At 39.2% G+C, this 20,534-nt stretch overlaps 1 protein-coding gene across 1 annotated transcript in view; it reads right to left on the minus strand.

The window, feature by feature from the left end:
* The window catches only part of mon2 (Mon2 homolog, regulator of endosome-to-Golgi trafficking), a 45,294-nt gene that overhangs the window by 18,750 nt on the left and 6,010 nt on the right, over nucleotides 1-20,534 (minus strand). The window contains exons 6-26 of the mRNA XM_076131006.1: nucleotides 19,567-19,692; nucleotides 19,127-19,206; nucleotides 18,731-18,869; nucleotides 18,176-18,290; nucleotides 16,751-16,882; nucleotides 13,623-13,719; nucleotides 13,190-13,318; nucleotides 12,977-13,056; nucleotides 12,433-12,560; nucleotides 11,450-11,569; nucleotides 10,936-11,140; nucleotides 9,894-10,027; nucleotides 9,236-9,347; nucleotides 7,838-7,879; nucleotides 5,662-5,789; nucleotides 5,233-5,334; nucleotides 4,974-5,084; nucleotides 4,241-4,416; nucleotides 2,445-2,607; nucleotides 1,964-2,108; nucleotides 173-315 (exon numbers count right to left, since the gene is read on the minus strand). Of these exons, the coding sequence (XP_075987121.1) occupies nucleotides 173-315; nucleotides 1,964-2,108; nucleotides 2,445-2,607; nucleotides 4,241-4,416; nucleotides 4,974-5,084; nucleotides 5,233-5,334; nucleotides 5,662-5,789; nucleotides 7,838-7,879; nucleotides 9,236-9,347; nucleotides 9,894-10,027; nucleotides 10,936-11,140; nucleotides 11,450-11,569; nucleotides 12,433-12,560; nucleotides 12,977-13,056; nucleotides 13,190-13,318; nucleotides 13,623-13,719; nucleotides 16,751-16,882; nucleotides 18,176-18,290; nucleotides 18,731-18,869; nucleotides 19,127-19,206; nucleotides 19,567-19,692 (2,607 nt within the window). The remainder of the gene's footprint in view (nucleotides 1-172; nucleotides 316-1,963; nucleotides 2,109-2,444; nucleotides 2,608-4,240; nucleotides 4,417-4,973; nucleotides 5,085-5,232; nucleotides 5,335-5,661; nucleotides 5,790-7,837; nucleotides 7,880-9,235; nucleotides 9,348-9,893; nucleotides 10,028-10,935; nucleotides 11,141-11,449; nucleotides 11,570-12,432; nucleotides 12,561-12,976; nucleotides 13,057-13,189; nucleotides 13,319-13,622; nucleotides 13,720-16,750; nucleotides 16,883-18,175; nucleotides 18,291-18,730; nucleotides 18,870-19,126; nucleotides 19,207-19,566; nucleotides 19,693-20,534) is intronic.

Raw genomic sequence — 20,534 nt, forward strand, 5'->3', positions numbered from 1 at the left:
ATTTCTTATTGAGGATCTGTATTTAAAAAATAGTTATAATGCTAGACAAGACAGATTTTTCGTGTTTCAATTTGTAATACTCGTTAGACGTCACTACAAAGTTGTGTGCTCTGTTTTGCTTAGAACTGTCATTTTAATCAAGCTATATTTTAAAGAGTATAGTGTGTAATACCTGGTCCAGCATAGGGAAGAGCACAGCGAGCAGCGCCCTCCAGGCGGGCTTGCTGAGCAACGTGCCGTGCGCGCCGATGCAGCTGAACAGCGTCTGGCTGGCCGCGCGACGGACCGGCGCCCGCGGCTCCGTGCACAGCTCGCCTGGACACAGGTAGATAAAACAACTCTTAACAATATCAATTATAACTATATAAGTAAGGTTTATAATCTAAATACATGTAACAACAGCAGATATTGAGCGTGACAGACATAATAGCAGTAACATATTTACTCATTAGGAAGACTAAAGTGAAGCACCCATAGCCAGGTGCGGTAATCGGTAAACGGTCTGCGGGTTAAGAAAACCTTTGCGCGGTTTTTCCATAGATGAGACACCTAGTGGTATTTTAACTGGGCATAGTACAATTTTATCCCGTTGGTTCCAACCCCATGGTAATTTTGATCCCTTCGATCCCATTCAAACCTAGTCCCGGCAGTTACCAACATATAAAAAAAAAATCCAATTTAGTTAAGTTGTTCAAAAGTTATGTTATACATACATTTCGTTGATTCATTTTTATTTATATACATAGAGACATAGATAGGTATAGCACAAATGTATATAAAGGTTATATTGTTATTGTTTATGCAGTATAGAATCTATGGAACTATTAACTGTCAGTGTAACATGACAGCGATGATAAAATTTTAGACAGTAAAAGTAATATTCTCCTAATTTATTTTAAATAAAAATATAATATTATTTAAACTAGAAGTAAAGGCTTTAAATGTTGTTTTTGTTATTTCAGGTAAGTTATTATGTCTGAAATATGTTAATTGTAGTAAAACTTTCATATACTTAAGTATGATGTTAATAAAAGAATTATTGTTATTTCAGAAAACGCAAATTTCGTCTTTATTTCACCTGAGCATTTACTATTATTATTATTATATGTATATACTAGCTGACCCGCGCAACTTCGTTTGCGTGTATCCTGCTACTTCGACAAATACAGTCAACGCACCAACACATATTGGATACTAATTTTCAATTCACAATAACTTCTCTTTCCCTTAACCGCGTTTAAAATATTAAAATGTTTTTTGGTTTCTGTGACTCTTCTTTGATCGCCCCCCCCTATCAGTTTTTTGAAAAAATATTTAAGTAATGTACAGATTTTTTTTTGTCTTATATGTATAGATCAAAGTCGTAGTACCTACTTTTTAAGATTCCCGCCGCCGCGGCCGGCCCGTACCGTGCCGCAATACTAATATCGTGATATCTCCTAAACTATATGTCTAAATAACACACTGTAAACTGCAAAAATAATCTAAATTAAATGCTCGTGATGATGAACTTACTTATTTTGATAAGGATACATGTATTATTGGTTATATCACCAGTTAAACATCACCCAACGAATTAAATGTTTTTTTAATGCAGAAAAGTAGTTTTTGTGACTTAAATAAAAAAGCTGGATATATGTCATCGCGGACTTTTTTGTAGAACTAATAAAGACCAATGTTTTTGCTATACATTGTTCTTACTTGTATCCAACGGTATAAGCGGCGCACGCACAAATGCAATCTTCAATTAGATTTTTTTTCTGACTTCTTGGACATAAATCGCTATAACTCAGCTAATATAGTTTCAATGTATTTCAATTATATATAAAAACCTGTCGGAGAAAATACTCTTTCTATTAGTGAAAACCGCATCAAAATCCGTTGCGTAGTTTTAAAGTTTTATGCATACGAAGGGACTACAGACAAAATGGGCGACTTTGTTTTATACTATGTAGTGACTCACTGAGTCTTATATATAGACACATCCACAATTTGTCGAGCGGCGGTAGTTCAGCGTGGTTGGGCACTTCGGGACACACCGCCGTGTCGCTAGCCAGAGCCGCCACCAGCTTGTCACGGTTGTGGTATAGGTAGTCTGATATGTTCCACTGAGAAATTAACAAGTTCTATATTAGTGTTCGATGGACAGCAAACCTGGATTTTTTTTTATTTTATTTTGAGAGCCAACACAACTCGGCCTAGCTCAGGTTTTCGTTTTGACGTTGAGTTTTGGGACACGTTGTATAGCTATACTTTAGGTTCAAATGTATAAGCATTTAAAATTTTTGCTAAACGGGAATGCGTGCACGTGCACGGGTAAGGTAATATAGTAAGATGAATTATTTTATTTACTCACTTGATCATATAAAAGCGACAACTAACAGTCGAAGACTTTCTTTAACATTTAACAAACAAACAAACAAAATAACATTGTATGAACTTACCATCAACCCGACGGCAGTGAGACTAATATTCAACTCCTTGGTTTGCGTGGCGAAGGCGGCTGCTGCGGCCAGGACTTGTCGGAGACACCTGGGTCCAGCGCAGCCGAGGAGGTCTCCGGCTACCACTTGAGCACATTGGAATGCTGATCTGATTAGCTGTTCACTGTGGAAAGAAAATAAAATTTTAGATAATGTTATTAGTCTTAACTGTTAAGCTATAATATGTATTAAAATTTATAAATGTTTCTTTTCGGGATGGTTTAAAAACGTTTTAGTATATTTTTATCATAAAGTTAGCGGTCACCCTAGTGTCAAAGTTGTTCAAATCGTCCGAAGACCTTCGACATGGCTCTTTTTAGTACGTGACGTATACAGTGTTTCCGATGTATGAACGGGTATTGTTAATACGGGATTCGCATGTACGCGAATACGTATGGTGCGGAACGCTGGGCGTACTTTTGTGACAGACTTATTATCGTATTTTTTGTTACTTTCACTGTATACACGATACATTGCGTTGTGTTACGGTAATTTTTGTACCATACATAAGTAGACGGCGCGCACGCACGTCGCACTGGCGCACGCCGCACAGCCGATAGTAGTATGATATTGTCAGGTACCTGTGGTGCGGCGAGATGGCGGAGATGATCTCCATCATGAGCGGCCAGGCGGCGCCCAGCTGGTCCCCGCGCGAGTGCAGCAGGCGCGCCGCGCACTCCAGCTGGCGCGCGCGCACGTCGCACTGGCGCACGCCGCACAGCCGATAGTAGTATGATATTGTCAGGTACCTGTGGTGCGGCGAGATGGCGGAGATGATCTCCATCATGAGCGGCCAGGCGGCGCCCAGCTGGTCCCCGCGCGAGTGCAGCAGGCGCGCCGCGCACTCCAGCTGGCGCGCGCGCACGTCGCACTGGCGCACGCCGCACAGCCGATAGTAGTATGATATTGTCAGGTACCTGTGGTGCGGCGAGATGGCGGAGATGATCTCCATCATGAGCGGCCAGGCGGCGCCCAGCTGGTCCCCGCGCGAGTGCAGCAGGCGCGCCGCGCACTCCAGCTGGCGCGCGCGCACGTCGCACTGGCGCACGCCGCACAGCCGATAGTAGTATGATATTGTCAGGTACCTGTGGTGCGGCGAGATGGCGGAGATGATCTCCATCATGAGCGGCCAGGCGGCGCCCAGCTGGTCCCCGCGCGAGTGCAGCAGGCGCGCCGCGCACTCCAGCTGGCGCGCGCGCACGTCGCACTGGCGCACGCCGCACAGCCGATAGTAGTATGATATTGTCAGGTACCTGTGGTGCGGCGAGATGGCGGAGATGATCTCCATCATGAGCGGCCAGGCGGCGCCCAGCTGGTCCCCGCGCGAGTGCAGCAGGCGCGCCGCGCACTCCAGCTGGCGCGCGCGCACGTCGCACTGGCGCACGCCGCACAGCCGATAGTAGTATGATATTGTCAGGTACCTGTGGTGCGGCGAGATGGCGGAGATGATCTCCATCATGAGCGGCCAGGCGGCGCCCAGCTGGTCCCCGCGCGAGTGCAGCAGGCGCGCCGCGCACTCCAGCTGGCGCGCGCGCACGTCGCACTGGCGCACGCCGCACAGCCGATAGTAGTATGATATTGTCAGGTACCTGTGGTGCGGCGAGATGGCGGAGATGATCTCCATCATGAGCGGCCAGGCGGCGCCCAGCTGGTCCCCGCGCGAGTGCAGCAGGCGCGCCGCGCACTCCAGCTGGCGCGCGCGCACGTCGCACTGGCGCACGCCGCACAGCCGATAGTAGTATGATATTGTCAGGTACCTGTGGTGCGGCGAGATGGCGGAGATGATCTCCATCATGAGCGGCCAGGCGGCGCCCAGCTGGTCCCCGCGCGAGTGCAGCAGGCGCGCCGCGCACTCCAGCTGGCGCGCGCGCACGTCGCACTGGCGCACGCCGCACAGCTCGGAGAGTGGCTCCAGGAGGAGGCGCTCGCGGGCCTGGGAGAAAAGTCACAAAATAACATATGTGGAGGAACGAGGTGATCATGTTCCTCCAACACAAAGGGAGGGTCCTCCGACCAGGCGAGGTGATCATGCCTGGTGGGCCTAGGATGCCCGACTGTTGTAGACGGGAACTTGTATATATAGTCAATTGCAGTGCATACTTTGATAGCGCGATTCAGGACTTGTAACGTCATACGGGTTAGTGGTTCTGCGCTTGTTCCGAGAGATGTCACTGTATGTAGCGATCCGCTACACATATATGTACATACATAGACTGTTAATTTTGTGTTGCACAGTCGGATAAATGTAATATAAATATGTATGTTGAACATCGGTGACAGATTAAACATAAGATTGTATCAACATATACGCACGTATACGCAATAAACAGTCAATAAGTGCGCTACAAAGCAGTTGTTATTTTCGTACATTATAAAAATCCCACTTTTTTCACTATATATGAACGAATCCGTAGTTAATTTCATTAGCATTCAGTTCTAAGGAAACTAGGTAAATAAAGTTTATAATACGCTCCATATCTATACACTTACCTCGGTGACAAGAACAGGGTTATTATGATGGTACTGGAAGGCAGCTTGGACTAAGTACGTGATGGCTTCCACGCCCCACTCCCGCATCCTTATGTGAGGATGTTGGCATACCTACAAGTTAATATTATAGTACATTTTAATTTGTTTTACAATACACCACAATTTTGAGGTCATAAATTCTAGGAACACTTTAACTAATCAACTGTTAAGAATATTTTCTATCATTAGTTCGTTCGTAGTCAAATAATGAGTTACTTACTTCTAAAAGATGGTTAGTGATAGGTCTCCACATAACTTCTATTCTGTGCATATTTGCTAAACCAGTCTCAAGTAACTTCGCCACTGCAAATAACGACGGCTCCTGTGAACAATAAAAATCACAATTCATTCTAAAACTATTATTAAAATTATTAGATTGGTATCACGAAACATCGTAATACGACTACGTTCCTAAAACTGCAACAAACTTGTAGCAAAGAGTTCAATTTCCGGGTCAAGTAAGGTATTTGTCAAACCTTTTTAATAAAATTAAAACATTTTTTAAATCTAACTTTTGATCAACTAATATTAAAAAGTTGATAATTTAAAGCTGCTCTAGAAATCGCTGTATTAAATGATAAAAATCACCAAAAAAATTCATTAGTTTTTGAGTTTACATTACAATTTTAATTTAATAAAGTCTACTTACCCTATTAGAATAAGCTAGTTCCATAGCCTCATTGGACAGCTTACACAGCGCATCAATAAGATGGTGTAACGCCACGTCATCCAAGTTCTTTGACGACTCGAACACACGCGACAACATGGCCGACAGGGCTGTAATACAATCAGAGTATAAACTAATATTATATATAGTATAAAGGCATTTATCCCGTATAGCGACATAGATATATCGTAGTAACAATGATACGGCTGGTTTCCAAGCTTCAAAACATTGCGACATAATTCAGAGTATTTCTTATGTATCGCTAAAGTCTTAAAACTGGGCATATTTACCAATATGAATGCATTTACGCAAGTATAAGCTTGTATTCTGACACTCACGTGTACACGTGCACGCATTAACTCAAACGTGCACGAACGTATCCGCAAGACTTTGTTTCAAGCGACAAACGGATACTCAAATTAAGCTAAATCGGCAATGACTTTGCCTGGCAGAAAAACAAAATATTAGGCGTATTAGGATTTGGGAAAGCTCGGCTGCCGTATGTCATTGACTATAATGGAAAATATACCCAGTGAGTGTAAAGCCGCGACGACACACTCTGTTTTAGGCCATTCGTACACAAGAGTATGCAAGTCTTGGATACTCAGCGATTTTAGTCTTCAAGCGACAACCGCCAAACAAATACACTGGCCGGACGAATGTACGAACCTCAATAGGTGCCTTTACACACACGCTCTTCCGCGCGAGAACAACAAAGCCGCGAAAAAAACTTGATCGAACCGTTTGACAGATGAGCACGGCGCGAGCTCTTTATTTTATTGTTTCACGCACGAAAAAGCGTGTGTGTAAACCCACCTAATGGATTTTAAAATCGCTAAGCATTGGCGATTTGCGTATATTTGTGTACGAAAGGTTACTTGTCTCAGCGTATTACCGGAGCATTTAAACAGTAATATGACAAACACTTCGATTGTTCGTAGACCACAGGCCGCCGGACCACTAAAGCTATAACAAGTAGCGCCCTAATAAGCGTAAAAACACCTGTATGAATAAATGTAGATAAAATAATATGTAATAAAGCGTATATTTGTGCTTAGCGAGTGTGTAATGGTATAAAATAATAGTTCACACATTCACATTTAGCGTTGTAAACAGACTAGAAAAAACACAGTAATCAAATCAACATACTTATAAATTATACATCATTTACGTAAGAATATAATGTTACTTTCTCTAAAGAACTTGAAAGCAGTGCAATTGAATATCACTTTTTTGGAATTAAGATTTACAAACAAACACCTGAAACATCAAATCGAGTCTTTTTCCCTTGAGAGCAGATAGAGATCAAATAATACTATTTTTTATCTCCTTAAATTCTTTCATCCCTAAAATTAAATGAGCTGCAATGTACTGATCAACAATACGCATTTTTTAAAATTCTCAAAACAAAACACACTGTTTCCTGTAAACATAAGATTTTTTTCTCTACCATGAATATATGTTATTCGAATTAGCTAAACGGGTAAGTATTTATATACTGATGTAAGTTGCATATTATTGTTGATTTGATAACCGTGTGTAACAAGACAAGGTGACAAACACAAAGACACACAAACGGCCAGCAAGCTCCATCCCAGTGCTCCTGTGTACAAGCTTTGTAACCCCTAGAACAACTGTATACATTTGGAATATTCGCACAAGATACTTTTATCTTCGGCTTTTGATAATGTATATTATATATTAGATCCCACTCATAAAATAGTGATTTTAAGTGTACGTTTACTAGCGAAAATGTATGAATTCTCTAAGACTCCTTTTGTTCTCTAAGACCATTGAAAATAAAGGAATCGAATACTTAAAATGTACGAGAATCTGAAGATAACCGAGAGTTGTCAACTATTATAAAATATACCGTATTTTTTAAACAAGACGTTCGTTTAGTTATAGCTTAGAGTTTCGTTTCATGTCGTATGACGATGTTGGTTCAAACAGTTTTTGTTAAAATTACACATTGGAGGTTTGAAAATCGATCAAAATCTAAATATTGATGTCTTTATATAATGTTTCGTTGGTTGGCGAGAACTTTACCAATATACCTACAATCCTACATACATAAAAAACACAACACAATTAAATCATTACATCATTAAACTAATGTTATAATTCCAAATGTATACATATAATAATAAAAGAGTACCGCTCATGACGCCAAGCGACTCAGCGACGGGAACTTGCTGACCTGCGGAACATCGCACATGTACTACAGTTATATATTAGTAATACATACACAGTTGTACAATTGTTAGTTACATATAACAAGAACAAATATTAGTACAGTCAACTTGGGTAACTTTGAATCATTTGGGTAACATTGAACGTGGGAATTTGAACTAGTTTCGATTATTTTTTCATATGAAACCAACACAATTGATAAAGGTTTATTTTAGTTTTACAAACTTTTATCAAATGTGTTGACTGTACATAGATTAGGTTTAAAATATTGCTAGTTTTTTAAGTCCAGGAACTTATTAGATCAGCTTTGCTATGTAAATAGGGTAGACTGGATTAACGAAAAATTCTTAAGGTACCGTAAAACGGGGTGAATAGAATTCGCGGGGTGAATAGAAAAAAAATCAGGAAAGTTTTCAAGCCCAATGTTTGAGTACTCCTCGTTTAAGAATTTTGTTCAAATTTGAAATGATTACACGTCGATATTACTTCTCTGCGGTGTCATAATTGTTTAAATGTTTAAATTGATATTTATACCCAAAAAATTGCTTCAAAGTCAACCGAATGCCTTAATGGTCCATACATTTTTTTCAAAACTTTGGATTTAAAGTGGAATTTCTTTTCTAATGAGTTGTTTGGAGTGTTTATCTCTTTAGGTGTATATTTATCTATAAAGATACAATATTGTTAACTGAAAAAACGTTTTAAAACACAATTTTTCCATTCACCCCTTTGGTCGTTTCGATTCACCCCTATCGCTGGGTGAATAGAAATTGACCATTTTTTTAATGAAATATCGTAAAACTATGCATATTTTTGGACAAATATGGTTTTAACTCTTTCTTCATGGCGCCGGACATGATATAAAACAACCTGACAATAAAAATAACAAGTTATTCGCTACAAATTTTTAGGACAAAGTTGAAAATTGTTTCTATTCACCCCGTTTTACGGTAGTACTCGTAAAAGGTTCATCCGAAATGTTCATGCAATGTCAATTTTCCTTAATAATGTTGAAATTAAAGTTATCTACGTCACTATGTTGTATTACTATATTAAAATGTGTTTTTGACGTTTTATAAAGAGTAGTTGATTGGTAGTCAACTACCCCATTCTATTCAACCAGATCATTTTTTTTTTTTAATATTACCTACTTAACGTCGCGTCCGCGCTAGTAAATGGACTCCTAAACTTCGATTTACGAGTGCTAATACTCCAACTTTAAATACTACTACCACACTGCTACTATTATTGAGTTTAAGTCGTTTAAAAATTAATTGAATTAACAGTGTACATTAATAATCGGCAAATATGATAATCTCTCTCGGCTATTAGTCAGCTGATCAAATCACAAGTGTATACTAACCAGGCAGGTCAGCCATGACAGCGGAGGTGCTCATGACAGCGTTGGCGTCAGCGCTGGCGCGGCTTGCCTTCATGCTGCCACCGGTGGATGGCTTCAGGCCCAGGATCCACACCTGGAAGCAAGAAAGGCTCTTTAGTAATTAACTTCTTTAATCATATTATATTTCTTGTCGACCATACGGCCATAGAAAAATCATTGTGGACTGTGGACTCTATAAGACGATAGCCAATTCAATGCGTTGATAACGACGTTTAAAACTATTTATTTTATAGACAATTTTGTTTTCATTTAAAGTAGATCACTGTTATATCTCAAGATATAGACCCAAATCTAAGACAGTGATCGGATATGAAATACACTGGTCTGTAATAGACGATAGTTTATTGGACGTGTTGTTATCGACGTCTCTGACAATTCAGTTCAGTGTCAACTTTGTCGTCTCTCTCAATAATTTTTATAGCAAGATATAGGCTAAAATCTAAGAAAGTGAGGTAAGAACTAAGAAAGAAGAAAGAGATATAGGCTAAAATCTAAGAAACTAAAGAAAGAAGAAAGTTTATTTATTTAGTAAAACCAGCACAGAAACACACAAGACAGATACATAGTACAACAAGATATAAAATGGTTAAGTGATCAGATATATCTGCATGTCACTCACCAGATGTTGCAAAGTGGTGAGTACAGGCAACCAAGCCTGTTGGATGGTATCACCGTCTCTCTGAGCAGCACATAGCAAAGCTTTCATGGCTGTCACGTGGCGGGAGGTCACCATCACGAAGGATTGCTGCTGACCTGCAAGTATATAGAGGAAATTAGTTTCAGTGCTGATAAACATATTAGAGCTTTTCTTTTCAACAACAGTTGAACGTATACGGGCACATAGCGATTACGCAATAAAATGCGTCCATATATAAACTTTTCGAAGTTATGAGTGTATTCAAAATAATTATCACTTGCTCTAACGGTGAAGGAAAACATCGTGAGGAAACCTTGAATGCCTAAAATTTGTTTAATACATTTATTGAGGGCATGCAAAGTCCCCAACCCGCACCTGGCCAGCGTGGTGGACTCAAAGCCTAACCCCTCCCCCTCATTTGGGAAGAGACCTTGCCCTGCAGTGGGACAGTTATGGGATGAAAAAATGTATAAAGTGTAAAGCACGGTTTCTACTGCGCGCGAAGTGGACCTATTAATGACTCCGTTAGAGTCCAGAGCGTAGTCTCGGTCAGCGCAGCACAGCATGGTTAGTTTGTATCCTCATTAAAATATTAGACGAGCGAGTTGACCAAACATAGCGCAGCGCAGCATAGCTCGATGTAGATCTATCACCGTAAGACCGGCACTAAGTCCACGTACTGCGGACCACGCACTCCTAGCGACACTGACCTGTAGGCAGCTCGGCAGACGGCAGCGGGGTGCCGACCCACACGACCTGGTGGCGGTAGTCGGGGTCGGGCGGCGGCGGCGGCTCGCGGCGCCACGGACACGGCAGCGCGCCCAGCGCCCCCAGCGCTATGTACCACGCACTCCTAGTGACACTGACCTGTAGGCAGCTCGGCAGACGGCAGCGGGGTGCCGACCCACACGACCTGGTGGCGGTAGTCGGGGTCGGGCGGCGGCGGCGGCTCGCGGCGCCACGGACACGGCAGCGCGCCCAGCGCCCCCAGCGCTATGTACCACGCACTCCTAGTGACACTGACCTGTAGGCAGCTCGGCAGACGGCAGCGGGGTGCCGACCCACACGACCTGGTGGCGGTAGTCGGGGTCGGGCGGCGGCGGCGGCTCGCGGCGCCACGGACACGGCAGCGCGCCCAGCGCCCCCAGTGCTGGTACCACGTACTGCGCCGGCAGGGCGCAGCGACATAGTGCTGATACACAGGCATCCCGGCCCTTGGCGTGACCCGTCTGGAAGATGACACAAAGACCACGTAAAAAATGGTCTAAAATACTCCTTATAATGTAAAACAACAATGCTAAACATACTTAAACAAATTGTAAATTTAGCCATGAACTATCAATTCGTCCCTGTCGATACACGATGGGTGGCTTCGACATTCGAAAAATCTCTGACACCAGTATGCCCGCTTTCCTATCTTTGGATCATAGCACAAAGAAATTAACCAGAAAATATCATCAAGGCTGGAAAGTGGCATGCCTCAATAGACCTCTTCCTAAATAACCTACAAAATTATACAGTTAATTAAAACCACTCACCTTCCCGCTGACTCTAGCTAGTGTCTGTATAGCCCGCAGTATATTCTCCAATTCACCTATACTGGCTTCAGCTAGCACTGACAGACCCCATACAAGACCACACCAGGATGACTTTAACAGCTAGAAAAGTAAAAGGAACAAATCTAAACAAATGTAGGTGGTACATCATACGGAGTTTCCGAAACTATTAAATCATTATTCTTTAGGTTTCTTTTAATTGATTTGCTAATACTATTTGTTACTTAAAATAATCTAGTAACGTCGCGAAATCAGTTTACATGCAGTAGCTCGACTATACTAATATCGACTACCGACAACCGGATTGTCATCGAGAAATTTAGTATGAAATTCTGATCAGCGCCTCTGACGGGCGTCGTAGGAATTATTTTGGCAGTATATTCTAAATGTCAAACTTTCGATACTCGACAGTACCGACTGTAGGGAATCATGAATGGCCAATACGTAATGACGACTTAACAGTCCCCCGCACTCTTTACCAATACCGCTCTAAACAGACGCCCGCGTCTTGCACCAGCGCAAATGTGCCCGCGGACGGTGTCCATGGGACCGCAACAGTGCCCATCGCGAGGACCAGAATATTACCCAGTGTTACTAGTTCAAGGAGTTGGGTACGCGAGTCGCAGTTTCAGGCCATACGTCTCTAGCATTTATACTTTGCCCTCAGCATAATGAACTTGTTGCTTTATTCAAACAGAGAATTAACGGATGCCTATGATATTATCATCAATAACCAGTTTCTTCTGCCAGGTTACACCAGTCATCACTATTCTGTACCACACTAACCCTCGGTTTCCGAGGTTTATTTAGCGGTAGTTTATCTTTTCAATAGCGTTTAAACCCGTATAAAAAAACGCTACTGAATAGATAAACTACCGATAAATGTACGTCAGAAACCGGAGGTAAGTACCTACAAACTTAACTATAAGATAAAAGGTAGTTATTATGGGTTCAACTCAACTGACCTGCAATCTCAGCTGTTTCTCTTTATCTTCTACGTCATCTTCTATCTTCTGTACCACATTAGAGTTCTGATCAGCCTCACCGTTGTGAGAGTTTGTTACTACACCGTCAGTTTTTGTGTCTGCATCAACTGCAAAAAATGGGCAAGGTTTATCCTGCTAATATGTATGCCAGTGATGTAGGTATGTTTGTTAATCTTTCACGAAAAAAACTACCAGCCGGATTTTAATGGAATTTGGTACACTGATACCTCATAGCATAGATTATCACATAGGATACTTTTGTCTCAGGAAATCTTATCACGCAGACGAAATCGCGGGTAGAACTATTAATAGCTATGACATGGCTAGTTAGCAATAATTTTAAAGACATCTAGTTTTATTTTTTTTCGATTAACTATGGATACAGGGCATGGGAAAAGATTGAGTACTTTGTCCAGCTTTTCATAGTCTAGAAATATCTTGAAAATATACTTTTTAGTAATACAATAGCTTTATCCTATCTATAGTCTGTATCTTGAAAATGTTTTTAATTACTACCGCTTACCCTTGCCGTTGCTATTTTTATTGGAGTTAACTTCTCTCTCTTCTGTGTCATTCTGTATATCTTCATACATTTCTTGAAGTCTGTTGAAAAAATAACAAAAGATCAAAGCCGACAAAATAAAAATATCACCCGTTCGATAAATATAATAGAAAAATTGCTCAAACAAGTAAAACGAAAATCTAATAACTTTTTATATAAGTTAGTATACTTTACCTGAAGTACTCAGCTCCTTCCACACTGATGGCTATAGATCTAATTATCTCCATGAGACACGCGTAAGCCACTGAAATGCCGTACCCATCTTGGATCGTCGGCGCCTCAGTGCGATCCAGCATCTCTATACTATAATGAAAAACGAACGTCAGGGAATGTTTGATGCGATCAGTATTTAGACGGGTGTCCGTATATCGCAATTTTTTTTATGTAAATCCATTTCTAAGTTAAAAATTAAGAATTTTTAGCCTTTGTGAACGCATGAGAAGTTATATTTACCTCACTGTGAGAAATTAATTACCAACAAATGCTACAGTATTAATTGAAACATGATAATCGTTACTTATTTAGTATCTACCTACACCTATAGAAATTTGGCGTGATTTTATGTATGTATATAGTAGTTAAAAGAAATATGTGTCAAAATACTTACTAAACAGATTTAGCAGTGCCTGGTTCAAAAGTAACACATAGTGGAAGCCATACTCCTTTCCAGTAGAACCCAGATTGCTGTGGAATTCCTGATGACCCTGAGAACAATATATTACAGTTTATATTATAAAATACATATTGTAAACTTTTCAATTTAAATCTAGCTTGTAGAAGCCTAGATATTTTTACTCTGAATATAACGATTTTAAACTCACGCGATTTGTGCACATAATATTATAACGCAATGGGTTTTAACGCCACGATAAAACGTCGGATAAGGTATCGAAACTTATATGTTCGCGTTTAAGACCCGTTGCATTATAATATTCTATGAATTTATATAAATACTATTTCAACCTAAAAAGGTCTCATAGAATGAATCGAAAACCCCCATTTTATAGTTAGTTTTGTGTGAAGTTGTAATATTTAAGTTGTCTGTGGAAAATGTAGAAAAACAATTTAACATAAAAAATATTTTGTAATGTCATCGTCACTTGGAAACAAGTAGGTTACGTACGGTGTCAGTCAGAACAAATGGCTTTAAAAATGTGCACGAATATAATTAAAGTTGTTTTATTCTTTATATTGTTACTAGAAAATATTATGTTTTCTGGATCAGCTCATGTACATCCTCCAGGTTAGAAAGTAATAGAAAATTACTTTATGTTATGTGTCTCTCTACTCTGTGGCGCAGTCGGTAGTGCAAACGACTACTCTTCACGCGGTCCCGGGTTGCTATCGTATCGTTCATATCGTAGACACTACTGACTGGGCTTATAACACCCGTTGTCTAATGAAGAATGTTACTAGGTATGCCAAATCGCTTTAAATATTGACTCAGTAAAGCCTGTATGTAAACATATAAACTAGTTTTTGTTTTAGTCAAAAATACCAATTAGTTTAGAATTTATAAGCGTTCAAAGTTTCGAAAAATATCGAGTCCCGCTAACTGTTGTACAATGACGTCACACCGTCACCGACAGCTAGCGTCGTGCGGTTACAACTTGTTTTACTTATAAATCGGAAACTTATTGACGTATCGAAGTTATTCTTTCTTTAGTACTTTTTATTTTTATAAGAGAATATGGAGTGCTAATAATCACAATTAGTTACCATTCTTCATTACGAGTTAGTGTCAACATTTGGCCTTAATTATTTGATTTTGATTTGCCCAGATGATGAGTTTTCTCGTTTGAAAATATCTCGAAGTTTCAAGGCTCGGTGTACACGACGGTTCTCGCCGGGCGTGTGCGCGAGTCAAGTGTCACCCGTCTGGACTTTTGTGTTCCAAGAACAGGACTGTGTGTATGTTTGTCTTTGTTATATATTAGTATGAGTTTATATTACACGAGAACATAGGTTTCTTTGGCGTAGAATCGCAGCGGTCTCGAAATGTACCCAAGAAATTAATAATCGTGCTTAAACCAAAAATCGTAATAGGTTTGGTACTAGACTATGTATATTGGCAAAGTTTGTTTGTTGCATTAAGCGTCTCAGATTTAGGTTTAAAATGTTATGGGAGTATATGACTTCTCTCAGGTTTAAACGCACTAAGAATAAGCCCGATGACTAAACTAAGTACTAAATAATATAAACCCAGAGGCTATGTGATCGTAAATTAAACTCTAAAATCATAATTTTTGTCAAATTACTTTTTTCTGTATTGCTCTAGATATAATTTAATAGATAACCACAAGTACTATGTTCTAAAATCAATTTATTCTGTACTATCCTAGTGAACGTCTAGGCTGCAGCACTTTTTTCCGTGCGAACCGTTTCGTGAGCTACGACGCGTGCATGAGGAACTGTCGCGGTCTCATCGAGATGTATCTTGAGATGTTGAGGGTCACCAACCTCACTCAACCCTTGAGGAAAGGATTACTTAGTAAGATTATAGTACTATCACGAATTCCCAGTCATAATATATTATTCTATGGCTCTATTTATTACTTTCTCTAGTTATTTCAAACATATTGGTTGTCGTTTGAATATTGTTTAGTATGCTTTATGGCCTTTTTTATTTATATAAACCAGACCATAAAGCAAAAGCGAAACCGAGAACAAGTTAATACTAAGCTATTTTAAACTATTTTTTATACAATTAAAACCTAATTCGGATTACTTATCGCTTGATATAGAAAAATATGTAATCAAAGCTGAAGCATCCATGATTCGCTATTTACAACGTTAAACCCACGTAATAGGGGCCAAAGGACCCAATAAACCAAATTCCGGGCTCTTATTAAACGAACTTTGTACGACCTGGGACTCAAACCTGAGACCTTGTGAACACTTTGTAACCTGGGACTCGAAACTGAAACCTCGTGAACAGTTGTATACATTTTTGTCTAGTGCACACAGTCTTTTATAATAAAACTACACATATTTCCAGGACCTGACTTCAAGTCCCCTCACCCTCAAGACCTGGCCTCAGCTCTCGACTCGGACACCCCAGACTACGAAACCCCGCAGTACGAGCTAGGCGAGAATGAAACACACTCTATAGTGTACAAAGATCTATCGTACAACGCGGAGATATTCCCGCCAGATGTAGACGTCGTTGATGGAAGGATAAGGTCTAAGTATGATTTGTTACATCCTGATTCTAAATAAAATGTTTTTTATTTAGATTTTTTGTTTTCGTTTTCTAATGATAGGTATTGCTTTTTTATTAGCCCATACCGTCCCATTACTGGGCAAAGGTTATGTCAAATTCTTGCAGGTGTTAGGCTTATATTGTTAGATTGCTTAGTGTTAACGACGACTTCTACTTTTATTTAAATAGGTGTTTCTCTATTTGAAGATATTAGAAATTAGGTTTTAATTTTCTTTAAAAACTACATTCACTTGAAAACTACATACACGTGCAAGCATAATGTGCACGCATCCAGCGAATACGTTTGACTTTTTATTTTAAAAATTAGTACCTAGCACTACTTTAAACAGAACTCAAGACTATAAAAACAAAAAATGATTTTACGTAGCCTATAGACTACCTCAATTAATGGGCCATTTAACACAATAATCATTTACCACTCGAACCAGCAGTTCCTTAAATTTTGCGTGTTCAAACAAACAAAAATCTTCAGTTTTATATTATTAGTATAGAGAACAAAATAATTTACTTACCAGCAGGTGTATTGACATTAGAAGCGACAAACAGACTCTGTACATAAGCGCCGAGCGCGTTGACGATGTCTTGAAATATGTTGGTCGCGTGAGGCTTCATGTCGTAGCACTCGCAGAAGGCTTTTAACAGATCTGTAGAAAAATATTATTTTTGTTAGATCATAATTAGTACTACTAGAAAGAGAATTTTGTCATTAATTGGATGCCTTATAGTCTTTAAAATATAGCTTGATTAGAATGACAGATGTCAAACTGTTTTGACTAGGGTTGTAGAAGTATTGATCACAATCGATAGCGAAAAAATCGAATCTAAAATAATTATATTCGATTCAATTATTTTTGAATTAGCTTTTTACGAATTGTTGTTGTGAATCTTATTGTTTAAGCAAATTCGTATAGGACGACCAGCCCTACTTTTAACACCGCACGGAGACCTCTCCTAGTTTAGTATTAATTAGGATCAATTAAATAAAACAATGAAATTAAAGTTAAATAAAATTAATTTATTCAGTTAATGGTGCAATTCTGATGATAGGGATGAAGATGATAGTAATATAGGATGCGCAGTTAATAGTGCGCATCCTAAATCAGTATCATCCTCATCGCTATCATCAGAATCTCCAAGATTGTTCCAGCGATTCTGATGATAGGGATGAAGATGATAGTAATATAGGATGCGCAGTTAATAGTGCGCATATATCATCCTCATCGCTATCATCAGAATCGCTGGAACAATCTTGGAGATTAATTATTAATTCTTGGTCACGAATAGTATCAAAGTGTACTTCGCGATTAACGATTAATCAGATGATTTACTCTTATCTATTGTGTCTCCTCACTAAAATTTTTGCAACATGACGTAGCCTTGTAGAGAGGTTGAAAATTATTAGGTTTATTTTTAAGACTAAAGAAAATAGTACTGATTTTTAGTTTAAAGGCTGATTGTATTGAATTATTCTGATTTATAATTGAGGATCTGTATTTAAAAAATAGTTAGACAAAATAGCTAGACAAGACAGATTATTCGTGTTTCAATTTGTAATACTCGTTAGACGTCACTACAAAGTTGTGTGCTCTGTTTTGCTTAGAACTGTCATTTTAATCAAGCTATATTTTAAAGAGTATAGTAACAAATTTTTGAAACGAGCTGCTACAAATTATCATTGTATTTCAAGTCCGTTTTATTTGACCCAGGACTCAATTCTAAAGCTGCGTCTACGTTAGGGGTGCGGAGCATGAGCCGAGCACAAATTTGTGAAGTGTGGACTGACTTAAGAGCCTCGAACGAGCGCGTTTTTACAAGAAATTCGGCGATATTCGAACTCTCCTAGTGTAGACGCAGCCCAAGATTTTCTTACCTGCTGTCACTTAAATCTCTGAGAGCACTAAATCAATGGCTACAATATTATGATAATCAGTACTTACTTGGTTGTATAGTCATTTTGTGAAGTACTTCTAAAGCTAGAGCTCTCTGCCACATAGGTTTGTCTGGATCTAGGAATTTGATGGTCAGAGATAGGAATATCTCGCACTCTGTAATCTGAAATAAGAAAATATATTATGCGACGCGATGGGAATACGTGTTTCTATTACAAAAAACTAAAGAGGCTCTGAATCTGTTATGTTAATTATTGAATTTAGGCTACGACTCTGCGTTAGTATAAACTAGTTTCCCCCTGCAACTTCTTCCGCGTGAAAATATTTCCCGGGGTAAAAGTATCCAGTGTTAATCCAGCTTATAAGCTATCAGTGTACGAAATTCACCAAAATCCGTCCAGTAGATTTTCATGAAAGAGTAACAAACATACATAGACTCAGACATCTTCACAAACTTTCGCATTTACAATATTAGTAGGATTGACCCTTAGCGAGTACGAACGTATACGTTCACATAACATACTCGTACGTGTACGTGCACGTATGTACGTGTACGTACACGTATAGCTTTTATTAAAAATACAATTGAAATGTAATATTTACCAGTATACTATGATACTTGTGCACGATGACAGACACTAGTCGCAACAGTCGCATGGTGACCGGGAAGTGTGGTCGCTCCGCAGTCGCGGGGCTGGCGGCGCTGCCCGCGCCCGGGATGTGTAGCGCCGTGAATGCGGCCCTGTGGTACAAGTTACGATGCCATTTGTAATAAAATTGTAGATAATCTAAACAGACTAACTTTGGCGTTGTTTTTTTGTCAGTTTAATAGAATAAAAAAAAATTTAACTGCCAAAAAAATATTTATTCCGGATAAGAGAAAATAATGTGCAAAGTTTTTAAACATTTTTTTTTACTTGTATTCGTTTTGCTATTTTCTTTTTGACGTCTTTGCAGTATTTAAATAACCATTTGTATTTATATGGTAGACGAACTTACCTATATTTGACATTAGGTGAGAACAATCTGATTATGAGCGCACAGACGTGTTCCTTCAGTAGAAATCTGAATTCGGGTATCTGCAACAGAAACAAATATAAACGTTATTACCTTAGCATAAGAACCAGATTCATATAACTAATCATTTCAAATTTATTCATTAGTAACAATAGACTGTTCCGTTTGTCGGATGAAATGAAAATATTCATATTTCCTCGTGTATTATAACGGAGTAGACGAAAGGAACTAAAATATATTTTTATAATAAGTACCAACTGGTAATTTCTACTTTATTGTACGTCTACGCCGATTTCGCGATATTGCTGGGCTAAAGCGTCATTCCTTTCAATCCTGTCTGTCCTAAACATGCCACGACGGACCCGCAATCTAATTTAATAGTCATCTTATCAAAGTACAGTTTACTATTGTAATTGTTTTACCTTAAAGAATATAGGTGAGAAGTCAGTGAGCACTGTGTCGAGCAGCTCCAGGCCGAAGGTCTTGGGCACGTCGGAGATGCCCACCAGCCAGTGCGCCGAGTCGCCGTTTATTAACTGGATTATATCCTGGAGAAATTACACATAATATTACGTAAATGTATTATAGAAAACAGTACTACATTAAAGTAAGACTACAAGTTAGTGTTACAGGTTTTAAGCTATAGGGTGCTTTCGTGGAGGGGGAAGGTGGGGGGGGGGGTGTTACCTAACCCAAAGAGTCCAAGGCATGATTAAAAGCCTCAATAGTTGTTACTGGAAAAATCTACTGTTGAATTATATTAATAATAATATTAGTATAGATAAGATGTAAAGTTTAATTCCGCTGTCCTTTTACAGCTAGTTACATTTATTAGTTAGAATACGCCAATGCGATAAATAAAGATTCATAATAGATATAGTTTATATGAGTTACAGTTTAATACTTAATCCACATTTATTATTGTCGACTTTTTCCTTTGACAAACATTATCAGACAAATTATTAAGTTTTATTCCTACAACATGAATACTAAAATGTTCTGAATTTATTTACAAAAATCAATATTCGTTCTCAGTGAAGTAATAACTTGGTATCGAAGTTTAAAACTGGATGCAAGCCAAATTAATTTGTACGGATCACGAACACAAGCTATTGCATTATGTATTGCGGAATTTATAACGACTGTATAATAAAATATACAGCAATAAATTATTAAAGAGAATATTTATTAAATTGTATAGTAATACATATAACAAATGTCGAGTATTTAACAGAGTTAAGTGTATTTCGTGATGAAACATTGTAATGCCCAAAAGTTTTTGAACACATTTCTTGAAGGCATGTGAATACCCCAACCCGATGGTCAGCATGATGGACTCAAGGAATAACCCCTCCCTCGTTAGGGAGAAGACCCTTGCCCAGCTGCGGGA

Source organism: Anticarsia gemmatalis, chromosome 25, assembly GCF_050436995.1.
Source record: "Anticarsia gemmatalis isolate Benzon Research Colony breed Stoneville strain chromosome 25, ilAntGemm2 primary, whole genome shotgun sequence".
Taxonomy (NCBI): Eukaryota; Metazoa; Arthropoda; class Insecta; order Lepidoptera; family Erebidae; genus Anticarsia; species Anticarsia gemmatalis.